We start from the raw sequence: 13,829 nt of genomic DNA, 5'->3' as shown, positions 1-13,829 counted from the left end.
GGCGACGAAGCAGGACACTGGTATTTATGGCTCTAGAAGCAGTGTCGGCTGCATCGAGGGCACACTTAATGGAGGTGTTTGTAATTAGTTTACCCTCCTGTATTAGTTCATGAGCCCTACGCTTGTGTTTCTCGGGAAGGTGCTGCATAAGAGGCTCAAGTTCGTCGTAGTGTGCTCTGTCATAGTGCGCAAGTAGCGCTTGTGTGTTTGCAATGCGCCACATGTTTGCAGCTTGAGAGGCGGTGCGTTTGCCAGACGCGTCTAGGAGTTTGGATTCCTTGTCTGGCGGTGGGGCTTCTCCTGAGGACTGGGAGTTAGCCCGCTTTCTAGCTGTAGAGACAACTAGGGAATCTAAGGGAGCAGGGCCCTTAATGTATGCAGGGTCTGTGGGTGCCGCCTTGTACTTTTTCTCTATTCTAGGGTTTAGTACCCTGGCCCTGACAGGGTCTTTGAACACCTCTGCGGCATGCTTGGTGACACCCTTAAGCATGGGTAAAATAGATGTGGATTTGTCCTGTATGTCAAATGTGTCCAGTAAGAAGTCGTCTTCCACTGGTTCACTGTGCATGTCTACTCCATGGTAGTGTGCTGCTCTCTGCACTAAATGATGAAACCCTAAGGAGTCCTCTGGAGGAGACGGCCTGGATGGGTATAGGTCGTCCTGAGGCATATCGGGTATATCAGGGTTATTGTAATCCTCCCATGGGTCTGGGGTCCCCGGTGGAGTGGGATCCATTGGGGCGTCCGCCGGGTAATTGTCCGGGTCCCCGTCGTCCGGATCTGGGGACGGGGTCGGAGAGTAATGAGGTAAAGGTGGCGGAGACCTGGGAGGGGGAGGGGGTGGAAGAGGTGGAGGAGGCAGGGGAGGAGGTAGTGGGGAGGGCACTCTGAGGGGAGAAGTAGCAGAGTCCTTCCGTTTGGGCGGTGGAGGAGGAGCCGGAGTATCACGGCGTCTTTTCTTGATAATTAAAGTCATAGCCCAGTCTTTGGACAGAGTCTTTTGTAAAGGGTCTGGTGTAAACAGAGCCAATGGTGCCGAATCGTCCGTCGGCACCGATGATTTTGGAACCGAGGGCTTCGATGGTTTCTGTGCGCCATGCTTTTTTGGGGCCTCCGGTTTTTTCGGCGTCGAGGGAGTTTCCGGCGCCGGAGCGTCGGTGCCGACTGATTTGTGTTTGGTCGGCGCCGAGAGTCCAGGCTTCGGCACCGGTGGCTTCGGAGTCGAGCTGGATATTACTTTCTTCGGTGCCGGATGCTGTTTTTCGGCACCGGGCGTCGGCTGGCTCGATCCCGAGCTGCCGTGAGACTTTGGAGGCTTCGACACCGGGCCCGAATGTGGGGTGATAGAAGCTTTGGTCTTGGTTTTGCCCAGGCCAGCAGGCGAGGGTGTAACCTGAGTCTCTTTGGTTTTGGGCGCGGGGGTGGGAGGGGGCACAGTACTCACGACCCGCTGCGCCGGTGTGATGTCCTCCACGTCGGAGTCGTCGGCCTCGGAAGCGCTGACGACGTCTTCCTCCTGCTCGGTGTGTATTTGCCCCGAAGCTTCGGCGCCGTCTCCGAAGATGTCCGGTGGAGCTGCAGATGATGAGTGCGCCATGGTGCGTCGGGCTCTTCGATCTCGGATGGTCTTCTTCGATCGAAAAGACTTACAGGCGGGGCAGTCTCTGGCCTCGTGTTCTGGAGAGAGGCAAAGATTACACACCTGATGGAGGTCGGTGTGGGGAAATTTAGACCCACATTTTGGGCACTTTTTGAACGGAGTCCTTTCCATCGGCCGGGACCGGAGTCGAGGAGGGCCCGAAGGCCGGTGCCGATGTACGGGATGGAGAAAGTGCCGCTTCGAGAGATGAAGATGATGATGAAGAAACTCGAAGAAACGAGGATTTTCCGTCGAGGCTGGAACCGTAGAAGTTCGAAGCCGGAGCACGAAGTATCACATCCGAGCCCGATGGCGGAAAAAACAATCTGAGGATGGAGCCGAAGCCCATGCGCAGTACGGACCGAAGGAGGAGTCACCAAACTCGTGACTTCCAAAGACTGTCCAAAGAACAAAAACAAACTGCAAACATCCGGGCCCAACACCAGATGGCGATCTATGCTAAGTGTACAATCTGCAGCTCATATGCCTCGAACATTGATGTTTTCACACATCCATGTCCCATGTGCCAGGACCAATGTAGTGCCTGGCACACAGGGCATGGATGTTTGGGGGGCACCACAGGCACCAACCCCCAGGGCTCATAGCGTAGGCCGCTGAGGGACAGGGGCCCTACTAGGGGCCCCCAAAGTCCGCTTCTGACAGCCTTTCAATGGCGGCCGGACTGCCATTGAATGGCTGTATGAAAGGGGTATCATAATGAGGCCCTAGATGTCACATTGACTTGAAATCATGTGCTCTCCCTCTCTAGCCATTAAAACTCTTCCCACCCTAATGTAGCACCTCTCTCTGCTATAGCCCTTACCTTCCTGGAAGTCTCCTTTGCTTATGTACTCCCACTTTTCTCCCTCACTGCAATTTCCAGCTCTAGGTGCCTGCCTCACTGCTTCAAACGTTCTGCTCATAATGTAACTTCCCTTCCAAGATGCCTCCCTTACCACTGCAGCCCATACCCCTCATCTCTAGCTCCTGCATCTAGGCGCATCAGTTTTTTTCTTCTCGACTCCAGCTCTACTTCTGCTCCACTATACCCATTAAGTCACTTACTTTGGATCCTTTTAACACTGTTGTGCTTCCCTTTTTCTTCAAGAAATGCCACTATCACCAATGCTCTATTTCACTCCTCTAGCCCACTCTGGATCTAGCTCTTCTTCAGCCCCTGCCATGTCCCTTTCTTGTATGACTGATTCTCAAATGTCTTTCTCTCTCACCTTCACCTCCACTCTTCCAAGAGTGTTTTTACCATGATTCTCTCCCCTCCACCTGATAATTAGCTTTTTCTGAGTGCTTCCCTCACCAGTGATACTCTTCTCTCTTCTAAACGCTTTCCTGTGTGCCTGTATAACAAATGACTGCCCCCAGTTCCTCTCCAACCTTTATTCCCTGACCTGGCTGTTAGACACAGCACTACCTCTTTTCCAGTTCACACTACCTGCCTTCATCATCCGCCAGTCTGCCAATTTCTGAATTTTTGTCTCCATCGAAATGCCCCCTTCTACAGTCCATCAGTTCCTACATCTTCTTCACGCTCCGTCGCCACCTCCACCTAATACAGTGCATGGTTCAGGACTCCTTTCTTCATCCCTCTCGTGCCTGGACAGTCATGCTTCGTTTTCCTGGGCACCTATCTTGTGACAGATACCACCATCCTCTACCACTATGCTTCCATTTCCTAGTTACATGCTTAGCTCACATTTGCTCTCTCCCTACTTCCCTCATGCTCCTGAAGAGGGAATTGGAGACTGATGACAAATTGTTTGTTCCAATTGGCACGTTGAATGCCGAAAAAGAACAGAACCAAAGAATTACGAGACCCATGTTTGCGTATCCACTAAATAAAAATCTGAAGGACCATATAGTGAGATCGAGAATGCCATCCAGCAAGAAGTTCATCCAAAAACCTATTGATGGCCTTAATCCTGAGGTTGGAAATTTTAAATGCACCACGTGCAAAGCATGCCACTTGGCACTGGAAACAGCTAACATGTTTTTCAATGGACATTCCAACACTGTCTTTACTAAAACGAAGACTGTTGACATGTCCTTGTGATTTGGGGTTTGTAGGTGAAACATCACGTTCCCTGGCCACTAGCCTGACTGAACATAGATCCGCTATACACACTAAAAAGGCCTCAGCTCCCCATGTCCAATATAACATTGATCTTAATCATACTCCAGATGATATCTGGTGGTTTATCCTGGAGAAAATACAGGCTCATCCAGGTATAGACCTCGAAGCTGTCCGTAAATGAAGCAAAGTATTCTGGATATTTTCTCTAAATACCTTCACACAGTGTCTCAATCTTGAAATTCTGTGGAAACAAGCATTCAAATTCAACCATTAAATGCTCCTTCACATTAAGAAACTTGTCTTTTTTTTAACCTTACCACATACCATACCTGATGATTTATATCATTCAACGCTGCTTGATGCCATCTTCCATATTAGACGACCTGTTGTAGTGACTGTGTGGATGTCATTTTGCTTAGGACACTACATCCTTGCCACATTGAGATATCTGGACATTTCTCCAATATTAGCCATAGACCTGATAAGTTTAATCTGGCTTCCTGACCTCTATCTGAGTGACACGCTTAACTCTTTGTATGTAATTATATTATCTTTACATGTATTCATATGGCCAGCTTTTACATCCATCTTTAGACAATTTTTTGTCTGGCATCTTGATTTATTATAGATGCGGTAGCTTGCTTCACACTGTATATAATTAGATTGTTTTCACATTTATTTTTTCTGTTAGTGCACAATTTGCTTTTGAATTAACGTTTTTGCACTGCACAGTGAGGTCAAGGAACGAAGCTTCCCCCCAAATACAGCGCCCTTCGCCGTTCTATTTGTATTTATACAACATTTTTAGAGAGAACTTTGATTAGCTCTTTGGCCGGTTTGCTACCATCCAACCTGGCTCATCAATACACAGCTTTCAGTCGGCATTACAGACATCAATAGCCTATGTATTTCGATTGTTATTTAAGACCTGTAATAAGATGGCGCTTCTTTTCTTGCTGAAACGGTACCTGACCTTCTACTTCTGAGTCACGACCTCGGGCTATATACGTTCGAGGCATGTCACCCTCAACTACGTACATGTGCGGAGATATTGCGGCCAGTAGGCATATCGGCTTATAAGCACCAGGTGAGATAATCTGCATGGAGACATATCTCATGCCTATCAATATTGGGTGGGTATTTATATTGTATACCCATCTCTTCACTTTGCAGCCGACGTTTGTTTTTATACATTGGGCCTACCTTAATTGGAGGGACTCTGTTTCCATCGGACTGGCCCATCTTACATATGCTGATCGAAGTAAGTTGTTAGCCACTATTCCATCTTGGGGGCAATTTAGGTAGGCGGGCCCTCTAGGTATATTTCGGAAGTGGTCCCTTCGGGTTTGTGTAACATGCTCATACTTCCATTTGGATGACATGAGCACCCACTCCAGTTACATGGACCGTCTGATTTAGCCACCTTTCCTTTTATGTGTGGGGGGCACACTTCATGACTCCACCTTTAAGTTTGTCCACTCGCATAGCGCATTTATAATGCTGTTACCCCAAATCATCTTTAATTTTATTCAACCTTAGGACCGAGCTACCAGGTAGTTGAACTCCATCCTGACTTGTCCCGCCACTGCGACATTCTCTCATTCTTGGGTAACAGCAACTTCCATGTTCCCTGTCAGCGATACGCGCAGAGTGGCCGATTATAGTATCCTAGGTAATATAAGTGTTCAATACACCAATTCCATCAATAACTGTGTTGCAGTTGCTCACGCTTCATGCAATCCGTGTCATTTTTTATAAATCTTTTTTCTTGTGTGAATTATTTTTAGGGCACTTTTACCATCGGTGTCATTCTTACAGTGCCAAACATTGTAACTCGGCAGAGTTTGATCACCAGAGGACTTTCTAAAGTTTCTGGGCCCATGCTTATAATCTTTGCCACTGAGTTGTGGCAATAGCCACGCTGTTCTAGGTAACTTTATTGCTTTTTCCCCTTGTAGCAATAGCATGCATAAGGCTGGATCATCTTTACCTAGTCACTATTGGATCAACATTGAACAACATTTTGCATGAGATTTGTTTGTGCTTCCACTTGTGTGGTAACAGCATGCTTGAGATACATCTGGGCTCTTATCAATATCAGTTACACTTACCGCACTGCACCTATATTGTTTTTTCAATTTTTGTATTGGTTTTAAATATCACTCCTCACGTATTTCTTTTCATTTTGGTATTAGTCATCCATAATATGATTTATGTCTGTGATTTACTACAGAATGCTTCAACATGGTTTTTGTCTTCAGCTGTGTATAACATAATTGCTGATTGAAAATGAGGCTAGCTATGTTTTAGTTCTACTAAATGTCTTCATCAATTTTTACCTTTACACTGCTTTATGTACAAATGAATGTTAAGGACACTTTGTAAATAGATGTTCAATAATTTCCCATGATCTTTCCACCTTAATATCTTTTTTCCATAATACTGTATACAACAAAAATTTCGAATTTGAATAAAATTAAAGTATATATTCAGAAATGGGAAAAACTATTTCGGTAATGAGTTTCTTTAATCTATTTGTAATGTTGCATGGTGGTTAGAAAATGTGTATGCCCGCAGATCTATATGAACTATTACCTGCCCAAGTATGTTTTCAAATGTATAGACGTTTTTCCCTGCTTTTGGCAAGTTATTTGTATGCAGGGGCCCCTTTATTCTAAAATAAATGCTTTCCCAGTAGTGCCAGCTGTATCCCTGTCGGCGCTGCCATCGCTTGGAAGGTGGGATCTGAGAGCAGTCCACAAGCAGACACTGGATGGAGGCCCCCTACATTCTGGTATCGGCCTGAATCAGACCAGCTATATGAAAGGACATTGGGTGACTGGCTGTATGTAATTGCTGGGTCCAGATGATGTTGGGTGATCACAACCACCTCCTCATTTCCCAGGAGCCCCTACAGGAGTTCGGGTAGGCCACGAAGCTGGACAATGCAGCTGGGGGTGTGGACAGCAAAGCCCCCAGTTCAAGAATGTTGGAGACCTGGTGACCCCGGTTGAGGCAACCTCATCACTATGATCACCCAGCTGCAAAAACTGTACTGGATAAGTAGGCAAAGGTTTCAGAGGAATCTGGAGATTAGGGAGAGACTTAACTCCCTTGTGGTTGTGCTGTGATCTTTGTCAATTAGTACATACTGCACTACTCAACTTGATGGAAGTAGTTGTGCTGTTCATTCTTACTGATGTTGAAGCGAAGAGTATAGCTCTAATGGGCCCAGCAGCAGTGTTACCGACCTGTTCACTTGGACCTTTACTGTGCATATGGCAGTGATATTGGCTGGCATTGGGATCCAGTAGCAAACATACTTTAAATTCCAATTATAAATCTAAATATGTGAAATGTTGATGGTCATTGCATTTGTAATTCTTTGGTAATGGAGCACGGTAAAATGGGCACACTGGAAATATGCCTAGGGACTTAAAAGGGAGCCCCTGTGGACAAGCCCTCGTAAATGCTGGCACAACCCGCCGAAGTGAACTAAAACGAGTACCACATTGGCAACCACCGGCACAACTTAATCCATACTGAAACACAAGGCAAAAAATAAATAAAACAATGTTCCAACACTAAAATCTGAACAAGCTATAATACAAAACAAAAAAACCTTCTACCCCTCATCGTAGGCTTCTGTTTATAGAAAGTAATAGTGGAAAAAACATCTCCCTGACTCTCCAGGTCAGGGCTCTTCACTGGTGTGGATCAATGTTCTTTGACATTGGTTAGACCCAACTACAAACAGCAGTGAAATGCTTTAAAGGAAACATTTTTACTTGGCTGGAGCACCTCAAACACGTAGTTCTGTACGCAGACCAGTGGTGTTAGTGGGATCCAGTTAAGGATAGATAAGATTTAAAATAATAGGATTTGGGAGGGATCAAGGAAGAGGAAATGTATTTGGTACACAGCACACTGTACAACAGTTTTTTTACATACTCGCATTACACATATTTACAATTGATGCATACGACAAACATTTACATAGAAGCATGATCTTGGTCAGTAGCCAAAGCAGGTAATAAAATACAGGTTGCCATGTGCAATTTCGCCAGGTGACTAACTCACCTACGAACCACAAGAGGGCAGTTAGGAAACCTTTACCACAAAGTGCCTGACTCAGTAATTAATAACCTACATGCCTTACAACTATGCCAAGAATGCACATAGAACAAGCATAACTAGACTACTGTGATTTCTTCATACGCAAGATGCAAACCTCAAAATATTCAAAGATATACTAAATGTAGCAGTAAATTATCATTTGAGTTAATTAGTCCATCACTCACCTAGGAACCCTCACTCAGCTACATGACCTTGCCAAGACAGAAAAAATAAATATGAAATAGCCTGCAAACTGCCATAAGTGAAGATATCAGAATGAAATAGTCTTTCCCTTTTATGATGAAAGAAACAGTGATGGTGATTAGAAAAGAACGCAAAGCAACTAGAGATCATTATGGATTCCAGCTTATTTTCTATCACAATATATGGGCATAAATTACAGTAGGTCACCAGCAACTCTTTAATAGTTGCCATGCTTAAACCCGGTGCACTCAAGGCACCCAAGAGCAGGGTCCATTGGTTTTAATCCAGAGGGTAGAAAATGGACTATCAAAAGGTAAAAATGAAGTGGACTAGAGAACTCCAGAGATGGGCAGCAGCTCAGTGCGCAGCACGGAACGCACCGAGTGGCAATACATAATCTGATCACCAGACCATGATGTAGAAGACCACACTTGAAATTTTCAGATAGCAAGATCCTTAGAATTGTAGAAACACTTTATAAAAAGTACTGCCCCAAAGCACACAGAGGTCTTTATTATGAGTGGCCTGATAAATAAGTTGGATTTTTCCCCAAATACAAAATTACCAACACTGTGGGTACCGAAAACACCGGTGGTGGGGAAAATCTGGCTCGTAACAAGCTCCACCTTCACAGACCTCTAACAAATAAGCTATTTATTCCAGGTCTGACTCCCCTGGAAATTCTACATTTTCCCCAGTACTTTCACACAGAGATTTCAGCTGTTTTTAATGGGCAGAACCTCAACGTTGATATACAGAGATCTGTGGTTTTGCAGCAGATCTCATCATTTTGATGGGGCAGGTAACTACTGTTACTTCACCTCCACTGGTGTTGCTCATGGAGTGATGACGTTGAAGGTCTAAAGAAGAAATGTGAGAATGGGCAAAATAATGTTGCAATAACGATGGTTTTAAATACAACTTTGCTATGTTCCCCCCAGGCCTGTGAACCACTACATAGCCGTGACAACCTATTTCGAAAAAAGCTGCATTTTTTTCATTTAAATAAAAAATGAAAAAAAGCTACAAACAAGCCAAGACTGACGAATAGTGCCACAAAAGATGGGAGTTAATAATATTTCCCTAACCTAAATTAGCTAAGGAAAATTCATTTGCATGCCTATGAAAACAAAAGCAAAGTTTAAATGATTGATCACAAAAGTGAACTACAAAAAAATATGCTATAACAATTAAGTCAAAAACTAAGCACAATAATCCAAGCAAAACGAGTTTAAAATCAAGCACATCCCAGTAGGACTGAACATATAGGAGATCGCTGGCATGAAAATGTCAAACGTGCATGAGAATGGGGCACAAGAACCAGTTTTTCATTATTTTGGCGTGATTTACTAACGGATGATTTTCTCCAAAAGAGGCAGACGCTTCCACCACCACTTTAAAAAGGCAACAAAACTATCTTTGTAACAGGACGCTACATAGCGCTTGTAAAGAAAGGCATCTCTCAAAACTTACTGCCAAGAATGTCTGCTACAGCTTCTCGTGTTACAAGTTCTTCCGTCTCTAGGTAGATGAGAAATGCTGCCAGGAAAACCAGGCGCTGCAATACGAACCTCCAGTGCTCATGAAACCTACATTCGACACGGGCATTGTAGATTAATCATTAAAAACAGAGGGAAGATTATAGCTTTGGATTTCACGTTATCTTAACTGAAAAGATAAATGAAAATATTTTTCAAATTACAGTAATTATAACCCCATTTTATTTAAGCCTTTGCTGTACTTGTTATGAGCAATCAAGGCACTGACAAAGGTGCTGATAAATAAATGCGTGAGCACGTACACAGAAGCAAGGCAATCTTTCCCTTTCAAAGGTTTCTTGCAAAACACAAGAGAAAAATCCAAACACCTCTATTAAGTAACTTGCATGCCTATACCTTTGATGACCTACTCATGAGAATCAGCGAGATCCCAAACTCTTTGGAAATCACAGGTGAATGATTATAAAGCAGACATTTAAAGTAAAAAGAACTGTTGATGGACAGAATGCAGAACAATGTCATACATTCACCCCAGTACAGAGATCTGGGCCTAAATCCATCGTTTTTTTTGCTCACCATGCTATTCCAGTGTGCAACATTCCGTCCATCATCTTGTGTGTTTTGCTGTTCGCCTTATATGGGAAGAGTATGTCCAGACATGGTCCCGTGCTCACTACACCACTGGAGTCAAGCTATCCTGGCTGAAGAGGGGTGAAACCCCGAAACTGGTCCTAGGATGCTTGATTCCGGTCCAGGGAAGACATGGCTTGGCAGTTCGGGCTGGACTGTTCCCATGAGGCACAGGGTCAAGACTGATTTGCATATGGCCATGTCTGAACTGGGGTGGCGTGGTGAGCAAAATAACGATGGATTAAACCCAGATCTGTGACTGGGGGTGAATGTTTTGCCAATGTGCAACATTCCGTCCATCATCTTGTGTGTTTTGACATTTAAAGTAAACACAATATTTGTTGGCATTAAGTGGCTTGCCTCACATTACAGTTGGTAGCGTTTGCATCTGGTTAAAAGCAAGCACAATGTCACGAAGCATACCAAAGTTTATTTTCGTTCATAGGTATAATTATACCTTCATTAGTTCTCAATACAGACATTAATACAAATCATAATGAAGATTTGTCCTCCCTTAAATCTTTATAATACCCGTATTCCAATATTATCCAAAGTTAAATTATTGAGCTGCAAGTTCATTCCTGTGAAGAAGTAAACACTGCTTGCACCACATACTTGTATCATTTCTTCAGCCCCTTAATTGCCTCCGTACAGGATACCATTACAGGCAGTCACTTGTGTCTTTGAAATGGATGACTCCAACCCAGTGGGCACTCGTACCCTAAAGGTATTTACCAACACAAAGTTGCAAGACTTTCCAAAAGACAACTCTTTAGAATCATGACCAGGGTAGAGTTTAAATTTGGACAAAATAGCATGTGGAGCCTTCGATATCGAAGGTAGGACTGTCGCTTATAATGCACAAATGTAACTTCTATTTAATCAACTATAACTTTGACCATTAGAAATCTAAAGAATAAACATTTAACCATTACTTCTACCCCTTTGACATATACCTGCCCCTCAAGGTGGGAGCCTCCCTTTAGCACATTTAGTCCTAGCACAGTAACATTTCCCACTATTGTGAAGATCAAACCATAGCTGTAGCACGTAACATTGAATAGTACAATCCTGCCTCTTGGAAAGAAATAGTCCCAATTAGTTGACAGGGTTCACTGGTACGTAGTACAAAATATGCCAATTTAGCATGTAGAGGTACAGTGTTAAATTAGTACTGCAATACCCTGGCAACTTACTTGCCACTCAAATCCTTTACCCGCCTCTATAAACCCACTGACTATTAGTTACACACAGAATTGATGTAGTTGTTCATTTCTTAACATACAACCCAATGATCACCACCATACCTCGCGGCAGTGCTCCAAAATAGTACATTCATGTAGACAGAAACCTATAATTACAAGCAAGTTAAAAGATACACATCTTACTTGCATTTTTAGTGGATGGCTGAACTTTAAAAAAATGACAAATCCACTATTAAAAACAGTCCCATGTATTGAATTTTGGGGTACATCTACTATTTCAGAGAAGGAGACAGAGACTGTGGTGGGAAAGTGTACATGTGGGAGAGGGAGACGAGTGGGGAGTTTTGAATGACCTGCGATACCATAAAAAGCTGCTGTATAAACACCCAAAATTTGGTATTTGTGGTGCAGGTAAAATAGACTTGAAAACCTGAAGGGTTCGAGACCAGAAGTTCCCAATGGCGTACCACAGAAAAATCGAGGGTAGGATCTAAGAAATGGGGTTACTCTTACTGGCCAGAAAGGAAAAATTGAAAATCTGTTAGTCCTCTTTCTCTAAAGCTGAAATCATTCCAGAATTTGTGCGATGTGGGCATGAAAACACATGGGTGAAGAGGAAGAGAGACAATATCTCTACACACAGACTCAGTGAAATAGATGGTATTACCCCAACTTCCATTTGTTTCAATAGCTTTAATGAGCAGTAGGAAAGAGGCTTATTGAGAGTAACCGAGTTAATGGGATCAATTTAGGAACTAGTTAGGCAGGACTTTCTATATCTTGGTAAAAAAGACCAAAGTGGATGAATATGTTCTAAAGGATATTTTGTCAGATTATCCTCCACTTGCTCCCCCCCCCCCCACCCCCTGCAATGCTATACTTATTTTTTTACGATCCGTGGGAAGGAATTGAAAAACAGCCCATTTCAACTTTTGCATGGGAGGTAATTTGAGAGGTTTGTTTAATGTCCACACAGTTTCTGGCAACACCATGTGGCTAAGCAATCAGAATAGTGTCTGGATTAATACTGAATAGTCTAGTACAAAGGCTGCCTGAGGAGTCACTCGAAATGGTGAGTTCAAAGTTTATATATGCATCTATAAGGTGAATGAATTCAATCGTTTGCAACAGGCATTTAGTCAGAAAAAAATAAATAATCATAGGAACACACAGAAGTTAATTTTCAATATACACCTTTACTCATGTGTGCAAGAGTTATTGGTTTTACAGGGTGAACCATGATACAATTTGTGCTGGTGGTGCGGTGGTTGGGGTATATAAAGGGAATTACCGTTCAATGCGGGGATGAAAATCCACCTTGCAAACAAAATCCCTATGTGTTACTTTGATTATTTAATTTATGTAAAAGAATCACAAGTGCAAAGGGTTGAATATAATTCCTTTCCAGCTACAGATACAAGTATAAATAAACTTTAGACTCATCATTTAAAGTGAATCACCAGAGACCACTATTCCGGATTACTTCCTAAACGCAGGTTCCAGGTGGCCAGTCCTGTTTTAGCTGTACTTGGCTTAAAAACAGCAGTATAAGAGGCTTTGTCCCACGGAGGCCTATATCAGACATTCTTGTCTATTAAAAAACATATATCTCAAATTGTGTCTGCTACTTTCTAGCTGGTGCCAGAGGCTTGTATATCAGCATTCCCTCTATGCCAAGTATCACTTGCCTAAGCAGGTGTCAGGTCATTACAGTGTGATAAAATTATCAATGTAATAAAGCAATGGGTGAAAAAAATTAACCTGAAAAAAATATTGGAAGACAAAAACTGTTAAGGTGTGGACAGGTGAAGGAGTGTGTTTGGTTTAGTTTAGTTTAATTCTTTGTGTAAAGCTTGTTTATGGGTCACGGAAGCGCCAGGGGTAACAGTTAGGCTATGGGTGTAACTTAGGTTGATGGTCAGTGGGGTAAGAAATAGGGTACTTTGATGGATAGGAATCATTAAAGGGAAAAGTTACAAGTTAAGGTTTGAGTCAGCGTTAAGATTATGTTTATGGAAGATATAGATTAAAGATACGGTGAGTTTTAAGTATATTTGGAAAGGAACACGCAAGTAAGGTCACCTTCCCGTTCCAGTTTTTTTAATACAAAAATATGTTAAATTGAACGCAGTATTCACATTTTTGGCAATTGTTGGCCACAGGTTTTTGAAAAACAAGATTTGAGATAGGAACCTCAGATTTTTTACTCCTAGGTGATATTATGCATGTTATGTATTCCCTAGACATCGTCTCTGATGCAGCAAAATTAGTATGTTGAAGAATGGGCTTTTGGCTTTACATTTGATGGGTATGCCAGGGAACATGTTCCTACACCTAGACTGAGACATAGACGTTTAGAGGGCTAAGGCAGCAAGAAATTCCCATTAAAAAAAAAGCATGCCTTGAGGTCAGCAGTGCTCATCTCTGCCTCTAAAACTATTAACCTC

At 43.0% G+C, this 13,829-nt stretch overlaps 1 protein-coding gene across 2 annotated transcripts in view; it reads right to left on the bottom strand.

The window, feature by feature from the left end:
- Nucleotides 1-13,829, bottom strand: part of TSN (translin) — a 61,919-nt gene that overhangs the window by 29,330 nt on the left and 18,760 nt on the right. For both annotated transcript variants that reach the window (XM_085647514.1, XM_085647515.1), the window contains one exon: nt 9,522-9,637. In XM_085647514.1, coding sequence (XP_085503640.1) covers nt 9,522-9,637 — 116 coding nt within the window. The remainder of the gene's footprint in view (nt 1-9,521; nt 9,638-13,829) is intronic.

The sequence above is a fragment of the Triturus cristatus genome, chromosome 3_2, assembly GCF_964204655.1.
Source record: "Triturus cristatus chromosome 3_2, aTriCri1.1, whole genome shotgun sequence".
NCBI classification, from domain to species: Eukaryota; Metazoa; Chordata; class Amphibia; order Caudata; family Salamandridae; genus Triturus; species Triturus cristatus.
The sequence above is the reverse complement of the archived record's forward strand: the minus strand, read 5'-3'. Positions and strand labels throughout refer to the sequence as shown.